At 41.5% G+C, this 27,383-nt stretch overlaps 1 protein-coding gene across 12 annotated transcripts in view; it reads left to right on the forward strand.

Annotated features, from left to right (window-relative positions):
- DYNC1I1 (dynein cytoplasmic 1 intermediate chain 1) overlaps nt 1-27,383 on the forward strand; it is a 228,755-nt gene that overhangs the window by 108,004 nt on the left and 93,368 nt on the right. For 6 of the 12 annotated variants that reach the window (XM_040964608.1, XM_040964615.1, XM_040964611.1 and 3 more), the window contains 4 exons: nt 18,348-18,437; nt 21,194-21,199; nt 25,108-25,270; nt 26,928-27,027. In XM_040964608.1, the coding sequence (XP_040820542.1) occupies nt 18,348-18,437; nt 21,194-21,199; nt 25,108-25,270; nt 26,928-27,027 (359 nt within the window). The remainder of the gene's footprint in view (nt 1-18,347; nt 18,438-21,193; nt 21,200-25,107; nt 25,271-26,927; nt 27,028-27,383) is intronic. The other 6 variants (XM_040964606.1, XM_040964609.1, XM_040964607.1 and 3 more) reach the window with 1 other exon arrangement.

Below are 27,383 nucleotides of genomic sequence, written 5' to 3' on the forward strand. Positions count from 1 at the left end.
CCTGGCACTTACAAGGTGAGAACTTGGTCGCTGGGCTACCATGCCAAGCTCACTTTTTTTTTAAGACTTGACCACCTCACTTGTTCAATGGTGCTAATAATTGTATTTGGTTGATAGATTTTGTAATAATTCAACAAAATAATCATTGAGAAGAAGAGTGCCTAGCATTTATTAAGTGCTCAATAAGCAATAGTCCTACTAGGAACAATGTCCCTCTGGCACTGTGCAATGCAGCATTCTGGAGCCAAGGAAGCAAGTTGCAGTGCTGGGCATGCTAACCACATCAGAGTCCTGCCTATTTGGAGCAGTTAAATGTATATTCGATAGTTGGAGTGTGAAGTGTACTAAAAGGCGTGGTCAAAGACAAGGTTAAGAAAGTAAGCAAAAAAAAAATAGCTCATAGGAGATCTCAAATAGCAAGCCTTTATGCTGAGTGAAGAATGAGGAAATGCTGGGGTTTTAAACAGGGAGGTGGAATGTCCCCATTTTCATTTTAGAATTAGCACTGCAATACAAAGGGATGAACAAAAGCCAAAAGAAGTGGGTACAGAGAAGGGCTCTTTCTTTTTCTTTCCCTCCTAAATGTATAGAAAAGTTAACTTGCCACCTTAATTTCCTTGCTTCTAAATAAAGAAGTAAATCCATGATAGAAACTTGAGGGTTTTGCAAGAATACTTCATACAGAATTGGCATGCACCCTCTCCTAGTTGCTTCCTACAGTTGCAGATAATGTGGATCCAGACTTCTTACAAGGTCAATAGTTGACATTGTGCAAAGAAGGGAAGGAAGTGCTTTGCAGATGGATCCAAGCAGCAGAGCCCAGGGGAGTGCAGTAGGCTCCCATCCAAACATTAAACCCTCTTCAGCATCGTCTAGACCTGCTGGAGTGATTTGGTCTAATTAGCCTGTCCGAAAATGAATCTCGGGATTTTTAATGGAGCAGAGTTGTGCTTGCAAACATTTCTCTGCCAGCCGTGGGCTCTGGAAGTGAGGGTTAGATGGCCTGCAGTGGCTTGGCTGGATGCCATGGGGGTGCTTAAATAACTCTGTAATCTAATGACTTCATTCCAATGGTGTAAAAGAGAAAGGAAGAAATGGATGCACAACTGAGGTAGTAGTAATCTTGACAGACGAGGTTTACTGAGAGCATGTCAGGTAATCCTCCGCCGAGACACATTTCTGCCTCTAGAATGAGTAGAACAGGGGCTTTGCACCATCAGTGGACAGTCTTGCTGCCACAGCTTTGAGAGAGGTGGAGAGCAGAGAGAGTCAGCAGGTCTGAGTTCCAGAATACCTCTTCCTTCAATGCTGTGTGCTCAGGAGGCCTTGAGCTCCATGGCTGGCAACTACTGATCCAGTCGATGGAAACACCAGCCTGGGAGAGGGTGAAGCAGGAAGATGAGGAGGAGGGGAAAAAAGAAGAAAATAATACTAATTTTCCCTTACCTGGTTTTTAGTGTGATTTTCTGAGAGTCATGCTGTGTGGTTTAAGCACTTTATCCTTACATTTCACAATACTTCTGGAGCTATCTCCATGGATTTTTTTCAGCTGTGTGTTTTCATTGTGCATTTATGTGAAAACATTCAGAATAATATGGAATGATGGGAAATGAAATTGAAACCTCCTCATATACGTACGTAATTTTTACATATATTTGTCTTTATTTGAATGAGAGACAGAGACAGAAGATTGACTTCTATCCCTTGCTTCACTCCCCACAAGTTAGCAACAGCCTGGCCTGGGGCAGACTGAACCCAGTAGCCTGGAACTCAATCCAGGTCTCCCACGTGGATGACAAGAAACCAAGTGCATAGGGTATCACCTGCTAGCTCCCAGAGTGCACATTAGCCCAGCAGCTGAAATAGGCAGAATGGGGATTGAACTCGGGCATTCTGGCATGGACTGTGGCACCCTAGGAGACATCTTTAATGGCTGTGCCCCTGAAGGAAACATTTTGAAACCTTAAGGTTGTTCCAAAGTAGCCAAAGGTAGTGATGGAGGTTGGTGTATCTAATAAGAAAAAATCTATTTTGGTCAAGTGCCCTTAGAACAAATCCTTGGCAGTGGTGGTTCTGTTCTTTGTTGGCCCATTGGCTCCACTCTGGCTGGGACTGAAGCTGTTGAATGTCCAGTGCAGTCATGTCTGGGATTCACAGAAAATTAATCCTAAGATTCAGTTAAATGCATAAATGGTCTGACACTTTACATATGTCTAAGTTATAACTTAGAGATATATTCCCATAAACTTAAAATTATCTCAGTTACTTGCAACACCTAATATAAATGCTATGTAAACAGTAGTTATATTGTTTCATGAAAAATGACAAGGCAAGAGAACCTGCTTCTGTTCCATGGAGATATGATTTTTCTCCCAACTGTTTCTAGTCTGTGGTTGAATCCAGAGAATGTAGAGATTCAAGTATATTTGGCTCCCAGATAATACTTACTTTAAATGTGCTTGCTGACTTACTTTAACTACTCTATCCCAAACTCAAGGCTTCAAACTGATTTCCAGGCTGTAACTTCTTGCTGCTAACATTTTCCTCCCTGGCTGCCTTTCCACATGGCTTTCCTTTCCCATGTCTTTGAGTGTATGCTCATGCTCTCCTGACTTAAGCATGCATGTAGGCTGGTTGAACATGTAGGAGAGACCTTTGGGGACACTGGACTGAGTGCTCCCACGTGTAATACAGAAACCAGTCCTGATGAACTCATCATAATTGCAAACTATTATTTGTTAAAATGTATTTAGCATACCTCACTTACATCCTAGACTTCTTAACTTAGCAACACAGTGCACTGCACCATATTGGATATTTCCCCTCATGATCACATGGTTGATGGGGAACTGCAGCTCACTGCTGATGCTGACCATAGACAGGATTGTAATATGTATCACTCCCCCAAGAAAAGATCGCGATTCAACATTTGAATTGCGTTTAACATTGAATAGGTATCACTTTTTCACAATTTTAGAGTAGAACAAAAATCATGTAAGTTAGAGCCTAGACTGTACTTAATTTTCTATGTTTATGGTGTGACTGGAGGGAGCCCAGAGCATCTACCCTTAGTGCTGCAGCTGGTAACACCCTCATCCACTGCTCTTCTTGCTCTTTTGTGTCCTTTAAAAAGTCAGTCCCATCACAGACTGTGCTTAGCTTTCTATCTGAATGCCTGTCCAGATGACCCATACCTTATGAGCGTCTCTAGTCTCCATGACCCAGAGCTGTCTCACACAGTCTAAGCCCTATTCATATTCTGTTGTTTGTACTGTGTTATGCACTTTACAGTACTCATCCTCAAGTCCTACAACAACCCAGTAGGCCTTCCATGGGTCTTTCCAGCCTTTTGTTTCCATGATAAATAGAAGTAGATTTTTTTTTTGTTTTTGCATTGTGTCGCATTCTTCCTACCATGCACATTTTTGTGTCTGTGTGGGCTATTGGACAGAAAGAAGCTATAATTATTATTACAATTATCTCATTTAATAACTAACACCTTATAGCCCTTTGCTACTGACAAAGCAGCTCTATATCCATGATCCCATTGTTTCATGCAACTCTATTATGTAAGAGGCTCAGACATTAGCTTTCTTGATTTACCAATGGAATTTAAGTTTTAAAGAGACTAAGGAATCTTTTAAATCTTGTGTAACAAAAGCAATCCAAAAAAAAAATCATGTTTTCCCTGTTCTATCTCAAGGGAGACAGGGTGAAAGTGGAGGAGAATATGTAGATATTTTACTACTGGAAAGTTTCTGAGGAAAAAAACTGCCCTCATGGGTCATGGCACTGCTAATTACCTAGAGGTCCTAAAAAGAGTCTCTTGAGATTAGAGAGAGAGGTTGATTTCCAACGCTGCTTGTGAACGGTGCTGAAGTGGCTCAGCAGGGAGTATGTGTGGCCTTACTGTGGTGTTTGTCCTGATATTAATCACCTCTACTCATCTTCGCCATTCACTCTTCTCATTTTTCCTTTTCTAACACTTTCATCCGTGCTCTTTGTCTTCTTAGAATGATGCTCTGCATTCTCATCTCTTCCACCTTGCATGGACTTCATCATCTCAATCCAGCTCAAATTCAATGGCATAAAAACTCCACGTGCTTCCCTTTTCCCCTTTCCGCAAGCTGTCCCAGCCTTACTGAATTCCCATCACACATCTCCAGGCTTTCTTTATTCTGGTGTAGGTATTTACATGTAGTTGTCACGCTTCTGCCCAAATACCAACTCTTCAAGTTTGAGCATCTTTCTTGATTCACTTCTGTGGTCTCAGTAAAGCTTAGCCTCTGCCTTGAACTCTCTAAGGAATAGAAGTCCAATTACAATTAATAGAAGATTTATTAAAGAGGACTATTTAGGTTGGCTGGGGATACCTACAATGAAACTTAAATAGAATAGCAAAAAATCCTAACTGCATGCTCTAACCACTGAATTATTTCCCTTCCAAATAGGACAATACCAGTCATGATCTTTGTTGCTGTGCTTTGATTGTCAAACTCACATGGAGTATTTGAAGTGAAATCTCTTCCAGTGCCACTGAACTGTTTGTCTCTTAGGAGGGATATTCCGTAGAAGGCTAGGAAGGCTCTGGTTAAGTACTGCTCCAATTTTCCTATAAAGATTTAGATTCTTTTTACCAACATGGTGTTTCGACAGCTTGAAAAATGAAAGAAAGAACCATGTCTGTCTAGACTGACCAGAAAGTAAAAACAAGGGGCACTTTGAAATCTGTGAATCTGACCACAACTGAGAGTTGTACTTAGTCCAAGTAACTGGAAAATCAGTTTCTTGGATTAAACAAATGCTTCCCTTAAGACTCTCAAACTGCCAGCTTTCTTCTTTTATAATTAATAGAAAATTATTACATTGACAGACAAGGGACTTCATATTTGAGCCAATGGGAAAACTTGACATTAAAACCAAGGGAAATAATTCAGCCCTAAATAAAGTTGTTAATGCCAGGATAAAAGCAAACAAATGTGTTAATGATCTTCCTTGAGAATCAGACTGTAATGAATTTTCATGCATTCCCAGATGGAAGGCATGTCAGTTTCTCTGAGCTGTTTATTTCATGCTAGAAAAAGAAAATACAAAATGGAAAACCCTCTGAATTCCACCTTCTCAAGAATTAGAATGCTAAAGAGGCAGATACATCTCATTTATAGAAAATAGATCTACAAGACTGTGGACACTAATCAAGTGGGAGGTCCTGCCTCCCATCACAGAGACTGCCATTGCTCTATTGGCTTATGAGGTGGTTTGACTGAAGCAGAGAAGAGACATGCTCTCTGTTGAAGCAGAATCAACCTGTGCATCCTAAGAGATGGTTGGATTTACCCATGCCTGGAGAAGACAGGAAACTGGAAGATCTCCCTACAGCAGGTCTCCACATGTATAGTGAAGTAGCCCACCTACCAAGCTGGAACTCTGACCAAATGTAAGGTAGACAAGGAAAGAGAAATGGGGTGTCCATTGTATGGAATATGGCTGGCAGCCTTGTTTTCAATGATGCCACAAGGCAGCCTTGTTTTTCAAAGAAGACAACAGTCTGCAGGACCTTTTCTTCCCATGAAATAGGTATCTTCTCAACTCCAAGCCCGTAAGCATCTCCATCCTTCACAGCCTCTCTTGAGCAGCATGGTGCCAGTGGAATTTGTAGTCTCAAAAACTTAAATTCCAAAGCCTGCCTTTGTGGTTTAGCAGCTGTATGATGTACTGAACCTTCTTGAGCCTTACTTTTGTCATCAGTAATAATAAAATATGCCTTGCATGTATAGTGTTTAGCATATCTCCCTTACACAAGGAGGCTATGTTCTCAATGGCAGAAGAAACTGGGGCACTAGTGTTACTTCAGTAATCCAAGAAGGTTCCTTCTGAATTATAGAAGGAGGATTTGAACCCAAGCAGTATGGAAATGGACTTACCCGTTTAACATTGTATCTTTTGAGATGGTGTACATATTGAAAGAGATTATATAGAAGAAATATGAAGTAGGTGCTCGATACTTTTTGGATCTTGACCATATATAGATTTTGGTGAAATACCAAAATAGCCAAAAGGCCGAGAAGCAAGTGAAATACCAATACGAAGATTACTTGTCACAGAAAAAGTTTATTGACTTTTATAAGTAAAGTCTAGGTCATAGATACTTCAGGAAATGCTAGTTAGCTTCAGCTGTTTCTCAATTTTGATTCCTATCTCTTGGCCATGACTATTTCTTTGTTCCTATACTTCCTGTGATGGGTCACTCAGACTCATTTTACCTTAAAGTACTAACCAGTCCAATAAAGGGCAGGGATTCACTTTCCTAATGGCTTGTCCCAGTTTAGACAGAACAGTTATCCAATCCAAAAGAAAAAAAAAAAAGTCCACTTCTTCAAGGGTAGCCCATCTTGAATTTTCAAGGAAAATATCTTACTCTAAAGGAGCAGAAGTGAACAGTTTCCTGCTGGACACATTGACTTTAGGTCGTAGTTTACCCAGATGGTCTTCATTCACACCTACCATCTGAGGGAAGGAAGGGAGGAAGGAATGAGAGCCAAAGAGAAAGATAATGAGTGAACCTATCTGCTAGTTCACCTTCCCAAATTCCTACAACAGCAAAAGCTGGGTTTGGCACCCAATCCAGGAGCTAGGAATAAAATCCAGGTCTTCCAATTGGATGTTGGAAGTCCAATTACTTGAGCCGTTACTGCTGCCTCCCGGGGTGTGCACTGACAGAAAGCTGGAGCCAAGACTCAGAGCAGGGAACAGCACCCAGGTCCTCTGAAGAGGGGCGAGTGCCTTCACTGGCAGGCTAAATGCCTGTCCCATAGCTTAATTAGTAGTTGTACCTCCATACTTAGAAACATCTCATGCTCTAGTTAATTACATTGTCAGTGTAGTAGCAGAACAAGAACAACAACTAAAATACTGAGATTTAGGCCTCCTGAACCATTGCCTCAGACACAAGTCTTTCCCTAAGATGTAAGAAATATTTTTCTCAGTGCACACAGTGAGAAGGGGTATGTCCACCAAAGAATAGAGGGACTGTTAATTCAAGATGTGGGGTGGTGGATTCTGGGTGGCCGAACCCACAAATGTCAATTACAGTTCCCCTTTCCTCTTTAGGCTGTGTGGTACGATTTCACGGTAAACCAGAGGAGTTTGGGAGGTGGAAAAACACAGGTTTGGTTCTTGGCTTCATTGCTTCCTCTAGTTCCTTGACCTTAGTAAGACTGTCTTCACTTTCTAAGTCCCAGTTTCCTTGGGGATAGAGAAAGCTGATCACATCCACATCAGTGAGTTATTACGAGGATTCAATGGGCTGATGGACATAAGATACTTAGCACAGAACTGGGCAGCCAGGACTCAGCAAGTAAATGCCATTGTTTCCTTGTGGCATTGAGAGTAGATCTGAATAGAGTCTAAGTGGTCAGTTAATACCTACCTACCAGCCAGTGGCCATGACAGGAAACACACCCAGGGAAAGCAGTGTGACCCTCCTAGTGAGTGTAGCGAGGCTTTGGTGATTTCAGGCAAGAGTTGTTCTCCACGATCGTGAGACCCGGTGAAGTTCAGAAAAAGAAACATTAATATTTGAAAGTTTAGTGAAGACACGATCCAGCTGAAATAGAGGAGAAACCACCGAGAAAGAGGCCCTTTTTAGAACTGGGGAAATCAGAGATCACTGAAATGCAGAATTCAAAAACATTTAGTCAACATCCATTTAGGGGCTTAGAGATATAGTTAATGGATCCTACTCCAAGAATTTCGGCAACTGGAGAAGAGAACAGTTCATATATATATATATAGAGAGAGAGAGAGAGAGCGAGAAAGAGGCATGTCCTACTTATAATTAATGTGAGTTCAAAAGATGGAGAATGATAAACATCACAATATTTAAAAATAACTTTGATGGGATAAAGAAATTGTATGAGATGCTCAGCTGAAGTGCCCTTAAGGAGGGAGGCAGGAGAAATCCCTTCCTGTAGGCACAGAAGGGAAGATCTGGGTCTCTGCAGGCTATCAGAATTAACTCTGAAGTTGTAGCTAGATTTCTAAAATATATCTTCATTTTATTGGAAAGAGGGAGAGAAGGAGGAAAGAGAGAGGAGAACAGGGCAGCAGGGAGGAAGAGAGGAAGAGAAAAGGAAAGAGAATGAATGGTTTCAGTCCACTCATTACTCCCACCAAAGTCCACAACAGGCAAAGCGTTACCGTGCTGAGCCAGGAGCCTGGAGCTCCATCCAGATGTTCCACGTGGGTGGCATGGAGCTAAGTACTTGAGCTCTCTCTCACTGCCTCCAGCGTGTGCATTGGCAGGAAGCAGAATTCCAAGTGGAGGCACAGACATTTGAATCGGCACTCTCTGAGTTGCAGACACCCCAGGCAGCATCCAAACACCTGCCCCAGTGTAATTGGAGAAGACAAACTATTTGTGGCCTTGAAAACCCCAAGTTCAATACTACTTTTGTGCTCCCTACCCCACTATGTTAGATACACCCCCGTTAGGTGTCCTCAGACCTCACTGCCTTGGGTCTTTTCAAACACCACCTCTCGGTTAGGACCTCTCTTGCTCCCTGTGTACAATCAGGCACATCATTTCCCACTTTTTGTGTTTGTCTTTAGCCTTTGTGAGTCTCTAACTTACTGCATACTTTGTAAATTTTGCATAGTATCTATCTCCGTTACATCGCCGAGTCCATGATGACAGGACATTTTGCCTATTTTATTTTCAACATCTGAAACAGTGCCTTGCTTGTAGCAGGTGCTCACATTTGTAAAAGAGAGGAATTCTGATGGGTGATGTGTGTGGACTTGTGCAACAAACAGATTGGTGCAGTAACTGAAGGTGTGTGTGTGTGTGTGTGTGTGTGTGTGTGTGTGTGTGTGTGAGACAGAGGAGGGGGAGGTAGAACAAGAGCATAGAAGAAATTTAGATAGGAAGAATGTATTGAAATCAGACATTAGATAACTTGAAGACTAGACCAAGATACTCACTTTTTGTTCTACATATCATGGAAGCTACTAAAGGTTTCCATGGGGAAACTGACATGAAGAATTCTATCTCAAGAAGCCTGGTCTGATGGTGTTGTTAGTGCCAAGGGTAAGCAGAAGGAGGCTAAGGATAGGAGCACCCGCTAGGCAAGCATGACAGTAAAACACATTAAAGGCTTGTGGTAGCCTTAACCAAAGAGGAGGAGGTGGAAACTGAGAGGATAGAGAGAGATGCGCAAGAGGGGCGCATGCAAAGAGAAGGAATCAGTAAGACTTAAACCTGTTCGTGAAAAGAATGCTGAGAACAAAGCAGTCTGTACATAGAGTGACGGATGGGAAACTGACGATTCTTAGCAATGACATTTGCCTTCTCCTTAGGAACACTTTATGGGAAAAAAGTCATGTTTCTAAACAGTTTCTGCTTGTTTTCTACTTTACTAACCTAACCTAGTAACCACGCAGGTATTGGAGAACTTGAGGACTGCCTTCTTGTGGGAACTGCCTGCCAGTTACTGCAGAAAGTGAGAGCTTACGACTCCTGTTTTCCTTCTCATCAGCAAGGTTTCCATTATGAGAAACTACAGAACTAATCAAAGAATGGGCAGTAAGACTGGCAAAAAGAAGGTGTAGATAACCAACAAAAGATTAATCTGAAAAAGAAAGCAATCAAGAGTTGTGTTTTTAAGTGTTCAGAGTTTACTACCGTGTGTGTGTGTGTATAGAAACAGCACTGCCAAGGATGACCACACAGACTGTGTCTATATGAATTAGGAAGACCTCATTCACAGAATATAGTAGCCATACTGCTTTCTGAAGTTGGCCAGTGGCATGGTTGGCTCATGGAAAGGGAGCACTGAGACCTGGCTTGAAGCATGAATCTATTCGTTGAGCATATCTCATCTTTCACCTCCCATAAAAACCAGTTTGCCACTTCAGATGAACAGTATAAATATGTGATTTCTGTGGGTGAGTTAGTACATCCAGCTAGCCCCTGGAGGGTCCGTGACTGGCTGAAATACGTTGAATCTGTGTCTGAAACATATGAAAAACTAAAGATTGGGAAGCTTGGAGTGGGGTGGGTTATGACGGCACGCTTGGCCTGTTCTAGGCACCGTTGAATCAGGAGTTGCTCTGCCTTGAGAACGAAGTTGAAATAAGAGGGTGATGGCTCAGAAATGCTGAACTAATCCTGGAATCAGGGAGCTACTGGAGGCTTTCACGGAGCAAGCAAGAGTTCCTATCCCCACGCGTTAGATGTTATCCAGACTCCCACCTGAGGATCCCTGAGAAGTCACCTCTGCACACTCTCCTTCCAGCCCCGCCGAGCAGTCCAAGCTGGTGCAAATCAATACGCACTTAGACACAAGTGTTATATATCAGCACAGTTGCAAGTTTCAGACGGAACTGCTAAAAGAAAAAAAGTGCTGTTCTCAGGCTGCCCCTCTCGTTTTGAATATTTTCTTTCATTTCCTCCCATTTGCAATGCCTTGGGTGACATTCTTTCAGGAAGTCAAGTTTCCAAGTACTGTCATGTTAGAGCCTGAAAGGGAGAACTAATGTGGCCTGGAGTGTTAACAGGAGCGCTCTGGATGATGAGAAATGTATGTTTTCTTTGCTCCGGCCAGATTTTTCTAGATCAGAAAGTGAAGGTTTTTTAAATATTAGCATGTAGTATATTTAACAAAGTGCTTACTGAAAATCCCACAAAGTATGTCTCTCCTGCATATTTTTCAAGCACGGAGGCATCCAGCTCGGTTTGTGCAAGCACTCAGCGGTGCCTGTTATACTTTATTTTGGCTGCTGTGACATAGATTGGGAAGGTGACTGCTTTGGGCTCTCAGCAAAGCTGGCAAGCTGCACCCAGTGGCTGGTCCAAGGATAAGGTGACTTGAGCAAGTCCTGTGCGAGAGCCTCCACTGTCTCCTGTACAAACACATGTCTAAAGTTGCAGCCCAATTCATCACAGCCACTGGTGACTGGGTCAGGCGAGGCCAGATGCTCGTTGTGGGTTGCTCGCTGCAGCTGCCTTCTAGGTGGCGGCTGATTTCAGCCTTGCTCGCTCCCCTGGCAGCCAGCTTACGGCCTCTACTGTTTTGATCGTTCAACATCAGGCCTCCTTGGGAGTGATTCTCAGAATCTACACAAAGGACTGCCTAGGAAAGAAAGCAATTTGGCTTTAAAAAGCTCCATTGAGCATTCCCCTTGCCTCAGATTTATGTTGATTAAAAGTAGGATAATGGGGCCCAGTGCTGTAGCCTAGTGGCTAAAGTCCTTGCCTTGCAATTGCTGGAATCCCCTATGGGCACTGATTTGTGTTCGAGGTGCTCCACTTTCCATCCAGCTTCCTGCTTGTGGCCTGGGAAAGCAGTAGAGAATGACTCAAAGCCTTGGGACCCTGCACCCACATGGGAGACCCGGAAGAAGCTCCTGGTTCCTGGCTTTATATTGGCTCGACTCCAGCTGTTGGAACCACTTAGGCAGTGAACCACCACACAGAATACCTTTCTATCTCTCCTTCTACCTAAATCCACCTTTCCAATTAAAAAAAAATTAAATGGCATAATTATTTCTAAGAAAAAGTCCAAACCCATCATGCCATTTAAGATCATGCACAGGGGCCAGTGTTGTGGCACAGCTGGTTATACTGCTGTTTGCAGTGTGGAACTTTCATATCCAAGTGCTGGGTTCAAGCCCCAGCTGCTCCACCTCCAATTCAGCTTTCTGCTAATGTTCTTGGGAAGAAAATAAAGATGGCTCAAGTGTTTGGGCCCCTGCACCTGCATGGGAAACTTGGACGGAGTTCCCAGCTCTTGGCATTTAAGGAGTAGACTAGCAGATGGAAGAAATTCTCTCTCTCTCTCTTCTTCCTTCCCGCCCTCCTTGTCTCCTTCCTTCCTCTGTCTGATGTGAGTGATGCAACATTAAATTAGAGAATGTAGTCCATGGGGCAAGTGCAGCCGAAGGTCAGAGTTCCGCTTTGACCCTGTTCAGCATGAGGCGCCTGTGGGACCCTCAGGGTGATGGTCCACTCAGAGTCTGCAGCCTGGAGGACTGTCTTGGCTGGAGACATCAGAAAGCCCCGCCTCCAAAAAGACCAACATGAGAACTCCCGAAAGTTCATGAACATTGAATTAATAGTATTTTTGAAAGATTTATTTTTATTTTTATTGGAAAGGCAGAGTTACAGGGACAGAAAGAGCTTGTTCACTCCCCAAATAGCCACAATGGCCATAGCTGAGCCAATCCAAACCCAAGAACCAGGAGCTTTCTCTGGGTCTACCACAGGGGTGGAGGGGCTCAAGGGTTTGGGCTAGCCTCTACTGCTTTCCCGGGTCATAAACAGACAGCTGGATGAGAAGTGGAGCAGCTGGGGCTAAAAACAGCTTCCATATGGGATGCCAGCATCACAGGCCAAGGTTCAGTGTGCTACACCACTGTGCCAAGCCTGAATTAACAGTAACTTAACAAACCATTGGGATGTTGCTTGAAACACCTGCATCCCTTATTAGAGTTCCTAGAAGCAGGTGGTAAAGGCTGGAGTGTGTGGGTTCCTGCTGTCCACATGGGAGACCCTCATTTTGTCCCCAGCTTCTGGTTTCAGCATGGCCTAGTCCCAGCTGTTGTATGCATTTGGGGGATGAACCAATAGACTGAAGATTTGTCCGTTCCTTCCCTCCCTTTCTCTTCCCCGCCTCCCCCAAATTAATAAAGGATAAGTTTATGTTTGAACAAGACATTTGTACATCCTACTGTCATTGCCATGGACAGTTCAAGGTCACTTGCTTTGTGTCTCCCCCTTGGGAAGCAACAAGATAGCTTTGAGATCCTGAAGACAGGAAGGAGATTGAGTCCCTGGCTCCCTGCCTCCCTTCTCCGTGGACCCTGCCATCTTCCAGAAGTGGCAGGTGAGGGCGTCACAGGGCTGTCCTGCAAAGTCAGCACACAGCAGTACAGACTTTGAGCTGGAACTGAGACCCTCATAGACCCAAAAAGGGCTCAGGAAAGTGAGGACCCAGTGATCTTATGTAACACAAGCCTCTCTCTTCACAGAGAGCCCGCCCTGTGCTGCTGTGGGCTCTGGTTGCAAGCAGCAGGCGCCACCTCCCATGAGACTGACTGGAAGGAAGTCTGGTGCTGACACAAGCTCGAATGGGATTTACTGGAAGGAGATCTGTTGCTTTCAGAATCAATAGAAGCAGAAGGAACAGGTTTGGGAAAGGGCAGGAACCCAGGGGAGCCCAGGCCCTGGACCTCAGGAGTAATCCGGTCTAGATATTGGGCACCACTGCTTCTACTGCATATTGCTAAAAGGAGTCCCTTTGCCCGACATGCTCCAAAGACACGGCCTCCATTTCAAACATCAGTGTGACTGCCTAGATCCTGCCTGTGTCCTTGTCACCAAGAAACTAAGGACAGGAAAATGAAGATGTAGCAAGCGGTTACAAATACAGATTTGCTAGAAAGGACACTATCCCCAACACAGGAAAGCAGTTTGATATTATGTGGCCCATCAATGACGAGTGTATCAGCAACAAGAGAACTTGGGCACATCTCAGTGGCCCCCATGCGTGCCTTCTGAACTGTGGGCCAAAGAGAAACCTAAGCCTTGCGGGGCTCAGGCACAGGGCCCAGCCTGGTGCAAAGCATGTTTTGTGTGATGGCTGCGTAGCATGCAATTATTCATTCCCAGACCTTGAGAAAGTGTTGGGGAAAGAGGACAGTGGTTGCATGAGACTTTTTTTTTTTTCCAACCATGGGAAATTAATGCAGCAACTGGAGACGGCAGAATACGGGTGCTAAATAAAATAATGTGTCTAAAAGATGCCATTGTTTGAAATTAGCCCCTTGGACTGACAGGTAATTAACTTCTTCCACTGGTTTAATTTCTTGTGTGGACTGGTATACAGGAAATCATACATGGGTGGTAAGTTTTTTCCCTCCCCTCCAATCTCAGAGGAAATGTAACCGGGTATGAACTTGTGGCACAACTCATATATCAGTGGTCTGTAGAGGGCCTACATAAATCCTTTTCTTTAAAGTTCTTGAACTGTTTTGAAAATGGTTTCAACAGAAGCAACTCCAGTGGCAAGAAAGGAAACCAGGGCCTAAAGGAAAAATACGCTCTCTTTGCTGAGCAAGGCAAACATATCAGTATGCAGAGAAACAGACCAGCCTCTTGTGCTTTCGTCCCTCAACAAATCCCCTGGAACACTTCCTTTATGTCCTTCAAAGGCTGATAGGCACAGAATTCTGTGGCCACGCAAAGTAATTCCTACAGCTGGCTTGTAACCACTTACAAAAAGGCCAGGTTCCTTTTAAAAAAATAAGTCTCTCCGTGAGTCTCCGTCTCCTTGTGAGGGTCTGCACACACTATAAACACAGCAGGAATCTGTTGTTGTTGTTTAGGAAAAAAAAGTTGATCAAAAATGTACTGTCTAGCTAAGAATTTTCTATTGAAAGAATTGGTTAACCTGCTGTTTTGTCCACCTACTTTTATACACGAACTAACACGTTCTATCACAATTTTTTAATAAGTCCTTCATAGAATAATATTTTTCTAGTAAGGTGTTAGTGAATTTCCGTCACGATGTTTTTGTTTACTTTCCCAAGCATTAATGTTTAAAGACTTAATATTTGGAAAAGATGAGAACTCGATGTTGTTTAAAACTTACAAGGTCAAAATCATTTGCCAAAACTCAGTGCAGTTTTGAGAACAGCAAGATACAAATATCCAAACAAGATGGCCTTGGGGGAAGCACACTTTTCATCCATTATTTGTTATTTATAACTGATAACACATGAACTTAGATCTTGGTCCATTACACCTTCTGGGTTCACAGTTTGGGAAGAAGGCATCTGTTTGTGATTAGTCTTAGTTTCCGAAGGTTTGCACACAACCAGCTCCTTTAATTCAAGGTTTTGCCCTGATGTCACTTCAGGGTGGCCTTTCCTGGCTCCCGTTTTAGGTACAGCTTTACCTACACTTGACCTAATCTCCATTTCCTACCTTGATTTCCTCCCACAGAACGTGTCAGACACAGTATGCTTTTTGCTGTGTCGTTGTGTGTAGTGATTATTCCTTGTGGTTTATCCACAATGTACAACCCACGTAACTAAGTAAATGTTCTGTGTTTGTTGGGAGCAAGTGGAGCAAGGTTTTTTTTAAAGATTTCTGAATATAGATATCGCTAACTGTCTTGGTGGTTTAAAATGCAATTTCACATCAATTCTCTTATTTAGTTATTCTTACGCCAACACTCTGTTTTGAGAAAGTACTGTTATTCTAATTCAGCCAATCAGCAACTAGCAAGTTGTGTACTCCAACCCGACGCCAAGGTCATTCACTGTCCTTGGGGCGCTGCTCCCGCTCCAGTTGTCAATCCATCTGGTTGCTGGAAACATGTGCAGCCAGATCTCAGAGCACAAATGTAAGAATGGAATGTGAATATAACAAATACATGATAAAATGAAATCAACTCGATCAGCCATGATTTTCTCACTAAGATAAGCCGTTATATGCAAACAGAAATCAAGGCTATGAATCCTAAATTTCTAGAAGCTGAAGCTGACATCTGCTTACCTCCTGAAAATGGAAGAGCAATGCATACTGAGGCCCTGTGACGTCACCTCGAAGAGCCTCCACAAGCTCCACCTTACGCTGAGAGCCGGCACGGCGCCTGCTAGTACTTTAGTCCTTCGTGACAATTCCGCTTCACTTCATGTTGTAGTTACAGGTTGAAAAATCCCAGACCAAAAGCAGCAGAACCTGACAGAACTTGAAGTCCAATGCAGTTGGGAACTCTGAGAGGAAGAAAGGACTTACTACTGTGTCTACTCATGCACACTGGGGCTTCCCAAAATTTACGGAGAACTTGTGTTCATTTTAAATTCCTTTTTTCCATGAACTTGATGTAGTTTCCTTCTAGCAAACTGAGCTAAAGGAACAAAGTTCTATTGGATGAATTAATAATATAAGGACTTATTGCTAGCTTAGATGTTCCACAAAGCCCTTCTGCTAGATTATATGACCATTGCAGGCGATGCACTTAGTCAGTTTTGCTGATTTCCTAATAAAAGCTGCTATAACCAAGTTCCCCTGGCAGCAGTTAAAACTACGCAACTGTAATGGCTCACAGTTCTGGAAGCTACAAATCTGAGACGTTCTCAGGCTCGTTCATCCTGAGGGTTGTGGGGAAGAAGCCATGCTCTGCTCTCCCTCCAGGGGCTTGGTGGCAACTTTGCTGCTGCTTGTCTTGCAGAAACATTACAGCATCTTTGCCTTCATCATCGTGTGGTGTTCTCCCTGTGGTGTCTGCTATTTTTCAAAGACACCAGTCGTAGAATTTCAGAATTCTTTTCCTTTTACTGGAAAGTCAGATTTGCCGAGAGAAGGAGACAGAAAGATCTTCCATCCGCTAGTTCACTCCTCAAGCGGCTGCAATGGCAGGAGCAGAGCCGATCTGAAGCCAGGAACCAGGAGCTCCTTCATTGTTTCCATGTGGGTGCAGGGTCCCAAGGCTTGGGGCCATCCTCGACTGCTTTCCCAGGCCACAGTGGAGCTGCTGATACATGCACCAGCACCCTTCTGGGATCCCTGCACGTGCAAGGCAAGAACTTTAGCCAATAGGCTATTGCACTAAGCCCACCATTTCAATTTTTAGAGTCACAGTAGAACCCATAATACTGGCCTGAAGATCTTCATACTTGTTGCGTTTTTCCCTACAGCTCTTAGGTGTCCAGGCATGGCTGCTGAATCCATTCCAAGTAGTACTTAAAGAAGTTTATGGAAAATTAAAATCTGAGTTATGTGGTTGTCAAAGAATTTTGAATTCCACTCATAAGAGTCATAAGAAGTCTTCAAAAATACTCATGAAAAACATGTTATGGAAAAGTTATGTATGAATGGAACTACTTTGCATTGCATGCATGACTTCTTGAAAATTGTCTTTACATGTCCATCTTACCAAGGAAAGGCACTGCCTCTAGCCATATCCTCACTGGGCTTTATGTTACGTCATGACATCAGAAAGGTACCTTATATCATCATTAATGCTCTGTTTAGGACTTTCCAAGAAGATCTTTTTAATATCTTCACATCTAATATGTGTATGGTGTGGTTAAAGTAAGCAGGTTTAGCTTCCATATCTACATGCATACATAAAGAATATTGTATTTCAATAATATTTAAATTACAATGCTGTCCTTTGTATGTCCCAATTTTTAAATTTATATTTCTCTTGCAAATCTCATCATCAGAACTTTTGGGAAAGCTCTTGAGGGTATATATTTTTATTTGGACATTTAACAAGGAATTTGTGGTATATTTTCTAAGAGTTTGGTATTGAAATGAGGAGTTTACCACTGTCAGGATTTGCATTGATGAGAACAAAATGAACCATTGAGTTTCAGATCTTAGAAAGTCTGTAAATACTTGTTGAGAACTATATGTAGTAGAATGGACGTGAATTCACAAGCTTAAACTCCATTTGAACCACATAATTCAATTACTAGATTCAAAAACTGTGCAGCAAATTTTGATTTTTAATATCATTTGATTTCCCATAAGTTGGGTTTTCTTGCGACATCTGAGTCTTCGCTAAACCTTTTCCACTGTGGCTGGTTTTTGCAAGTGTTCTGGAATGAAAGGAGCCTCTCAGAAACACAGGATGAGAGAGATTGTGCTTGCATTTGCACAGGGCAGGAGGGCACAGTCACATCTGGCAGAGGTAGCTGACGGCATCCGTGTGTTGGTGCTCATTAAACTCACATTAATGCATGAGCTGCTCGAAATGTGTAAATGCTATTTCAGGTTGGTTGCTTTCCCCCAGACAATGGCTTTGCCTTTGCAGGGTGGGTGGTGGTGGGCCGGTGGCTACCCCCTTGTTGTTTACTTGCCAATGGCATTTGACCTGGGGTCAGACCTATATTTAACCCTTTCGTACAGGTCAAAACCAAATTAATTTGGTGCGAATTAAATTGGAAATGAGTCATCTGTACAGCAGGTGTCCCTGTAGAGAATGTGGGCCAGGTGGAAACATTTTAAGTTCTGTGCTTGGGCCATCTCCGAAGAAGCTTCGGAGGTCAAGGAGGCAATTCCAAGACACTGCACGTGCGAGGGCCTGGGGACGGGGTAGCAGGTGTCCACCCGAGGCTCTTTTCTCAGCAGCGTGGAGAGCCCTTCAAAGAGGCCCCTTTGGGAGATAATGTATTCATAGATTCATGAACATCTATCTTGGGCATTCATTGTGGACTGATTTACTTAGAATTTGCCCTAAATTATTGGAATTGTTGCCTCCCACCCTCAAAGACTTTGATTTGAAGGGAGGAAAAACATCAGACTTTTTTTTTTCTCTCTCTCTTTTCTCTAGAGGATGAGGAAGATGAGGAAATGGTGGAACCTAAAATTGGCCAGGATTCAGAATTGGAAAATCAAGACAAAAAGCAGGATGTGAAGGAAGGTATGGCATGAGAAAGACACTGAGCAATTATTTCATATTTACTGATACAGAGGGTGAGTAAAAATTAAGTTTACATCTTTTATATGGAACATTTCCTATCATGATTCAGTGTTTTGCATTTAGCATTATCATCTGTAACCTGCAAAGCAAGAGCCATTGGTTTCTTAACTGATAGAAGCGAAGAAGATGGAAACCACTTGCAGTTGCCTAGCAAGTCTCGCTGTCACACTCATTGTGCGACTCTTTCTGCCATAATCCTCAAAGACAGCATTGAAGGGAAGGAGTGCATGTAACTGTTTTGTTCATTACTACTGAAGGGTTTTTTTAAATTAAATCAACAGAGAAACATTAGCAGTGTCTACCATTGTAAATCGTACTTTCCGAAGCTCTGCCCTTCAAAGGAGCAACAACCTCTTGCATTTTCCATGGGCAATAACAACATGTGCTACAGGCTTGCCATCTATTTGATTATATTTTAAGCATTTTACACATAGTTTCTACTCTTCACAATATTCATTTGAAGCAAATGCATTTGTCAATATCCCTCCCTGTTTTTGTCAAAGAAACTAGAAAGACAGAAGTCCAAGAACTTCCCCAAGTACATGCACCAAGACTTACAGTTAACTCCAGATCAGTGTGTCTGATTATAATGCCACCCTAATGGGAATTCCTTGAAAATCTGGTTTTGTGTTGATTTGGGCTTTACAGCCCATTGAGATGGAAGAAAATTTTGAAACTGTCATCCTTGCTGACAGATGAAGGATCCTGAGAACTAAGTATAGATGAAAACAAAACAAAACAAACAAACAAACAAACTTGCATGTTTCCTATTGAGTCTCCAAATACCGATTAATTTAGCTCTAATTTGAAGTAAATGTCAACGGTAAGTTTTTACACTGACTGTGACTGGCAGGGGTTGTGGTACACAGCTGACACTGGGCACCACTGTGGGAATGTGGCCACGGGGAGTGTATGTCCGGAGTACAAACCCTTGTTGCTCATGGCAGAAATGAACTGTTACTCAGATGTCAGTGATTGTGGATGACATCACTTCAAGTTCAGCTTCTCCATAGAAGGGGATGAATGAGACAATACTGCTAATTGTCAGAAACTGTCTAATGCTGCAGCTCTTTTGAGCTCAGTGAGTACATGTAGTTTTCTTTGGATTTGTTTTATGCAATCTCAAGTGTCTATCAGCCAGTGCAGTGTAGTGAGGGAAAAACATAGGCTCTAAAAACTAACAGGCTGGAATCAACTCTTGGACCTGCGATTCATTAGTTGTGTGATCACTACTGACTGATGGAGTGAGTTTACCCTTTTAGGGGCCTTAGTTTTCCCTTGAAGCACACTGAGGTATTTAGTTCTTCAGGCTCTTTCTCTCACACTCAAACGAGCTAATGTGGAACAGTATCTGGTGCAAAGCAAGTGCTGTATGAATGGATATTTGCTAAATTTTCATACGCAGTCTTGCCTTTTGTAGCATCTGAGTCCACAATGGGCCCTGACCTTGTTGGGTGCCTTTGTGTGGACTAGTTCTCTATACTCAGCCTTCCCATTGCCCATGACTTTGAAGCTGTATCATAGTTGCTTGGGTTCTGAATGGCATGTTGGAATTTGCAGAAATATTGGAAGTGATGCAGGCAAAGTCTTTGTAAGCCTTCCTTGGGAGAATGGTCATTAAGTATTCCTTTCCTCTCACTGTGCCTCGTCCGAGGCGTGGGGAAGGTCACACCCTGTCACCTTCTGGGGTATGAATGAGCTTGTTTAACAGGAGCATTCACAACAACCTGAGGGTTTCTTTTTCCTGAGATCCCAAAGTGGTTTAGTTGGAAGCATTTTCACCTTCAAACCACTACAAACATCTTTTTGCAGAAGACTGGTGCATAGACTGCACCAAGGTGTAGCAAAGGACAAAGTAAGTCAGGACTGATTTTAAACTCTCTTTCTCTCTTTTGCAAAAACATTCTTTAAACATACGGGATGGGGATACGGCGCCAGGGTGTTTCTTGTGTGTAACCATTGCTGGAGCTTCATGGAACTAATTAAAGTCATGTGAAGTCAGAAAGAAGTTTGGAAGAACATTTCCTGTCCCTGCTGCACTGTGTGCTTTATTCCTATTAATGGCTTTTCTGCAAATTAGCACATGATGGGTTAAAGCCATGTTTATGTTGGCATCAAACTCCCAGGGCTCTTTTTTTTTTCTTTTTAAGCAAGACAGTATTTTGCAAACTTTTGAAAGAATCTCTAGCAGATATAATCGTGGCGCCATTCACACGGCTGCATAGTAGTTAGGGCTGTGTCAGCACTTCCATTAGGAACCCTGCATTTTAGGGATTTATTACTCAGCTATAAAAAATCTCCTCTGGGCTGAAGTTTGACATACATGGTTTCAAACCAGGGAACGCATTTTTGAAAAATCTGTGGCCCCTCCCCTTTTTTTGTCTTTTGGAAGGAAGTTAAAAACACCATGAGGAAGAGATAGACTGCTCACTGTTTTTTGGTGCTTTCGCCCATGTGACCCTGAATTGCATTAAAAAGGAAAGAAATGTAGCTTTGACTTATTACTATTTTCACTCCCACTCCCTGCAACTGCGTAGGAGAAATCAGCAGACACATTTTAGCTTTTAATCAAAATTTGGAAACTTTCTGTATGTCAATGTTCTAGTGTCCTCATGCTTGGAAATTCAAAAACATCAGAATCAGAAACCTAACTCTTATAAATACAAATTAACTCATAAACATCGCACTAACTTCAGAGAAAGGTATTCTCTGTTGTGAGTTTGGTTTGGATTTTCTTGCTGATTTTTTATCAGCTGATTTCACTGTAAAATTCCCATGCAGCCCCTGCCCATAGTTAATCTCAAGTTTTTCCTGGGTATTTGGTGTTTGTTCATACTTTTGATCTTCTTTTATATATCATTTTATATTGAAATCTCAAGCTACCCCATCTGAGACAAGACAAGGCATTTCTGTAGTCAATATTTTTACAACAATTTTAAAACTGAGAGCAAAGTATTCAGTGTAAGTAGCAAGTCTCACTACCCATTTTGGTGTTTTTTAAAGGAGGAAAAAAGGCTGTGGGATCCTAGATGCCAGAAGTTAAGGTGTATGGTAAATAAAAATGTAATGCACATTCAATAAGAAAATAAGGGAAGGCAAGAAAATGCAGCAAACTGGATCAGCTCCTGTTTGAAGACAAGTGTGTTTTCACATGTTAAACTAATAGTTATAAACATTTCTATACTAAGACCAGAAATTGGAGTAAAACATATATTGGATTTAAATACTGTGTCACAAACCGTAGATTTAATCAGTCTTATAAATATTAAATATCATTAATCCCGGCCATTATTCTGTTATTTCAAGCCAAGAAATGACTGTTTAAGTCAATTTTAAGAAAGTTGAAAGTTGTCATGATCTACATTTTATGTCTTATTTACATATTCTTTTCATAATCTTTGTAACTTTAAAGCATATTTTGAAACACTCTGAATCTGTAAAGTATTATGATCTGTTGAATCTTTGTAAAAATGCTTCAATGTCTGCGTTGCCAAAACAAAAACAAGCAAACAAAAAAATTGTCCTAACAATATTTTATGCTTTCCCTAGAAGAAAACAAAATGTCAGCTGTGCTACACTTTGTCCTTATTTGTCTTGATACTAAATTAATTTCTTTAACTTCTGTAATTACAGAAAAATTCCACAGATACAATTTTTTTTTAATTCAAAGCAATAGACCTATAAGGAAAGATGCAGGTGAAATTAAGCCCCATTTTATGAACTTGTTAAAAATAGCCCATTTGTTTGCAGAAGCACATCTTTCAGGGAGAATATGAGACCTGTCCAGAAGTAAACCAACGGACTCTGCCTTGCTTCATTCTTGTTGGCCCCAGGAGTCAACTCGTTATTCTTGCATGAAACTTCGGCAAAAGTTTCAGCTCTGGATGCAGTTGTTGATTGTAGTTCCTAGATGCTCTGTATCATACTTCCCATTTAAAGATTTCTAAAATATGTGAGGTTTTTTTTTTCTAAATCAAAAGCAGCTAAGTTCTCAGTTGAATATTGTTTATGACTTTTAAAAAGTACTCATCCCATGCGTGTGATTATTTTATGCCCACAAATAACATCATTTGATCCCGGTTAGACATCAAAGCTTTGAATACAAAATATAACCTCTGTTTTACTTCAATAGCAATTTAATTTCAAGCCAAATATTGTATTGTCAAACATGCTAGCTTGAGAGGCTGCTCCTTTACCTATCTGAGGTTGGCCTCTGCAAGCACACTTTGATCAGCCATTTCTGTTTCCCTGAGAAGGGAAGTTGTGTGCCCTGAAAGCTGAGATCAAAGTGACAATAAGCCACAGAGAAGAAGAAATTACAGAAAATTACACAGACACCACTTTTTTTTTTATTCAAGGTAATGGACCTGCAAGGAAAGATACAGGTGAAGCAGAAATGACTCAAAAAGATAAACAAACACTAGAAAGATATTTTTATATCATAAGAAAAGGAATAAGGGGGAAGAGTTTCTGCTTTGTTTAGTATCAAGTGTCTCAAGTCATCATTAGCACTGACCAAGACTTGGTGGGTTTTATTGAAAATAGGATGTTCTTCCTGTTCCATAGCACCCCTCTTTACAATTACTTTTGTACTTGTATTAACCCAAACAAAATGGACCTAATATTTTGTAGTTTAGGCTTTTGTTTCTTTTTCAATTTAAAAAAAAAGTACTTATTCATTTATTTGGAAGGCAGAATTATAGAGGAAAGGAGAAAAGGGAGAAGGGGAAAAGAAAGGAGAGAGAAAGAGAGATATTTTATCCTTTGCTTCACTCCCCAAATAGTCACATTTGGGAATCTTCCATTGCTTTCCCAATAATGTTATTAAGGAGCTGGATCAGAACTGGAGCTACCAGGACTTAAACTGGTGCCTATTTGGGATGCTGGCACTACAGACAATGGATTTATTCACTATGCAACAATGCTTGCTTCTCTTTATTCATTATTCCCATTTTGGCATCATTACACACATTTTACACATAAAGTTCTGCTGAAAAAGATTCAACTGATTCAAAGTCAGTGAATGGCAGGATACACCTGGCTACAGGTTGGTTTTGTGGAGTTCTTACTCTCAAACCAAAGCATGAGTCTACTCATTGGCCTTTTCACCATTTCTCAAGCTAATGTGTGGGCAGTGCTGTTCAGTTAAGATAGGCAGGGATTCTGAGAGCCCCACTACACAGTGGTACTTTCTGAGCACTGTCAACTCAGGCAGCAAGCGAGTTTCTGTCTGTAGCTAGGGCTGCTAGGAACTACAGCAAGGCTGTGTTTGGAGATGGTCTGTTGTGTTAGATCAATCTTATCTTGCCACATTGTTACCTAGAAAGCATTTCTTAAGCTGTGAACCAGTGACCACAGTCATTCCAATTTTGTCTGCAAATACAAACTTGAGAATCTATTCATCAGTCTTCAGCAGGGAAAGGAGAGACATTATGGGCCTCGAAATGCATGATCTGCTGCACTGATTGTGTAGAAAGGCTCTGAAGAGTGTGAATTTTTTAGGACAGTGGTTTTCCTGGTACTCAAATAATTCTATGCAACAGTATACTACAGGTGACTTAAAGTAGTCTTCTGATCATTTGGCCAGGTCACAATTGGTCTTGGTTATGCTGACAGTCATCAAAGTGTTGTGGGAGCTTGTGCAACTATGGTTGATTGATGCCCCCAAGATTTCCATCTGTGACCGCAATGCATTGGATCTTGCCTGTAGTCTATGCTGCTATGCTGGTAAGAGAGTCAGCAGGCCAGTATTTGTCTGATATTCTCTCTACCTGAGAACAAAACTGGAGTTTCCCAGCAGCCTCAAAGCTTCAGCAATGGTCTCTGCTTGCCAGGATTTCAATCTGAGGATGCTTCTGATCCCTACTAGAAAGAGTCTGTTTAGCTGAGTTGTGACTCTGAAATACACAATATTTCAGGATCTATAACACATATCTCATTATTTCATCTCCCTTTGTCTCAGTTTGCATCTTGAAATTTAGCTTGAAAGTATTAATCATGCTGGGGAAAATAAGGCATGACAAATCATTGGGTGTTTTATATCAGCATTTCTTTGTTTTGTGTATTTGTTTAAAAGTAGAAGATATCTTGGGGGGAAATGGGTTGGGAATTACATTTCTTCATCTTTTGAGTGGAGGCTATGCAGTAATTAGCCAGTCTTGCCAACTAATCATCTAAAACAAAATAGAAAGAGAAAAGGCACTGAGTCATTTGTGTAGTTTCTGCTTATTTAATATATACAGCTTTATAATAGTGGATAATATGCATAAATTTGCAGATTTATCTATTTTACCTTCTTGGGCCTGTTTTTCAAATTCAATTCTAAAGAAAGTACCATTTTGAACCAATTGATAAAAACATGCCAGTCTATTTTCATTTGTAATCTTTTCCAGCTCTTCAATAATCAGATCAGACATGAAACCTTTTGATGGAGACATCTCTAAAAATCTTTGCTGTGAATTGGTGGACAACTTTTCATCAATATACATAGCAGTTGTTCCAATGTGTCTTTCCACATCTTTCATAAGCAGTCTTTCCTAGGTGTTGGGTTTCTCTTGCAACGTTGGAATTAACCCTTTTTTTCTTTCCCTTTGATCTGTTTCACGGGAAGCCCCTCCCAGAGAGCTGACAGAGGAAGAGAAGCAGCAGATTCTGCATTCCGAGGAGTTCCTCATCTTTTTTGATCGAACAATTCGCGTCATTGAGAGAGCTCTGGCCGAAGATGCGGACATCTTCTTTGACTACAGTGGTCGAGAATTAGAGGAGAAAGATGGGTGAGTTTCCAGGGTATACATTTTTGAAACTGATGCTGTAAGTTGTGTTGATTATAAATGCGTTCATGTAATGGCCTGACAAATTTCAAAACTGACAAATCAGAGGAGGAGGAAACTACAGGACTGATTTTGCTCAACAGCTTTGAACATAGGCTTTGGCTGTAACTTCCAGTTTAGAGCTTCCTTGTAATTATCATCTTCTCCCATGAAAGACTTTTGTACTTGATGTCCAGGGAAAGTCAAGGTGGTAGAGCCTGGCAGAGTTTTACACATTATCCTTGGTGTAATAATACAGACAAATTTGTGGATTTGAATTATTATACTAAATACCTGTATCCTTGATTTCTAAATAAACAGGAAGTTGAAAAACCTCAACATGAGATATGGGAGAAAGTAATTGATGTGGAAGACAACAGAGTCTGTGAAATTTTTCTTCTTTGTGATTCTGTGAAATTGCACACACACACTCCAAAAAGTTTGCGGAAAATGCAACTAAAAAATAAACTTATTTTTGTACAGAATGTTGAAATAAATGCATAGCTTTTTCAAAATGTGTAACTCCATGAGCTTTTTGAAAAGATCTCTTAAGTCTTTTAGCACATGCAAGGATACATTTACAGATAAACAACAACAATAACAAAAAAGACTTAGAGCAAGTAGCCCTCAATGAACTTCTCCATCACTACTCCATGTACTGGAAAAGGCAGTCAACTACCATAATGAGGAGCATAGCAAACTCTCTATGAGCCATTTAAGGAAATAGAGCTGATGGGTAGCCACGTGTTTCTTCTGGCCAAGAACAATATGTAAAGACAGAATTGCTTTTTTTTTTTCATCAGGCCTTGTGTATTATTACTATTTTCAAAAATTCACATACATTCTTAAAGGAGTATACCATATCATTAAGATATTCAAATGACTATAACAGATTCCCTAAAAACAATATTTAAACGAGTTCTGAAAATATTCAGCTTAGGTGTTCATCCCACTTGCCTGATTTGGTGGTGATGGGGCTGAGGAAATGTCAAGAGGAACAAAATCCTGATAGGTCAGCTAATTAGAACCCTAAGAAATAGTCTGAGGCCAGATCCTCCAGACTGGACAACAGTGATACAGGCTGAGTGATGCAGAGTGCCAACAAAACAGACTGAAGCTTGCAAAGGAAACCACGTTGAGTCCCTAGTATGGTAGAAATGATCACCAACCACTTAGCATGAAGGCAACCACAGCAGCCAATCAGAATTTACAGTGAGCAGGAGCATGCCTCTCCTTCTTGTTCTAAGAAAAGGGAAGATGGTTTTGATGTCAAAGCATCTGCTCCTATGTTGTATTTCTTTGCTAGCCGGATGATTCTGAAGACACCCCACTTCTGGTTAGAATCTAACAGAGGAAGGAAAGTGCTTCAGGACCTGTCAAGAAGGGAACTGAAAACAAACAACATTTTATGCTAGCCTTGGCATACGTGCTGGCTTAGAAAGAGATTTTCATAAAAGAAGACTACCTTTAGTTTAATTCATGACATAAGTTTGTTATCAAGATAGATGTTTTGGCTTTATTGGGTGCAGTGTCCCACACTTGTTCTTTCGCTAGGCCAGGTGAGCAGTGTAAATGTCTCGGTAGTCTGAAATATGTTTTTCTCATGTTCAACCTCTCCCAGGGATGTCCAGGCTGGAGCCAACCTTTCTTTCAATCGCCAGTTCTATGACGAGCATTGGTCCAAGCATCGAGTGGTCACGTGCATGGACTGGTCTCTCCAGGTAAGAGCTGCTGACAGCAAGGGACAAACTCTGTTTATGTTCTGATGCATCTGTGTGAAAAAATCTATAGGAGAGATTCGTTCCTGTACTTTGTATATGTTCACTAACCTGTAATTCTCTTCTGTATGCCTATTGGTGTTCTTATTTTACTTACGGTCTTAGTTTAGGTTTGCCACTTAGTTACTTGTATTTAATGAGTACCAGTTACGTGCTTGGTACCAAATGAAGAGCCACACCATTCTGCCCATTCTGCTCTCATGTGTGGACATTTTAAAATCTTCATCTGCTCTTACCGCTCCTTGTGAACTAGTTTATTTGACTTCCCTTGTACTTACAGAATCATTTTCTCCATTTAG

Source organism: Ochotona curzoniae, unplaced genomic scaffold, assembly GCF_017591425.1.
Source record: "Ochotona curzoniae isolate NIBS_2020 unplaced genomic scaffold, NIBS_Ocur_1.0 scaffold_3835, whole genome shotgun sequence".
NCBI lineage: Eukaryota > Metazoa > Chordata > Mammalia > Lagomorpha > Ochotonidae > Ochotona > Ochotona curzoniae.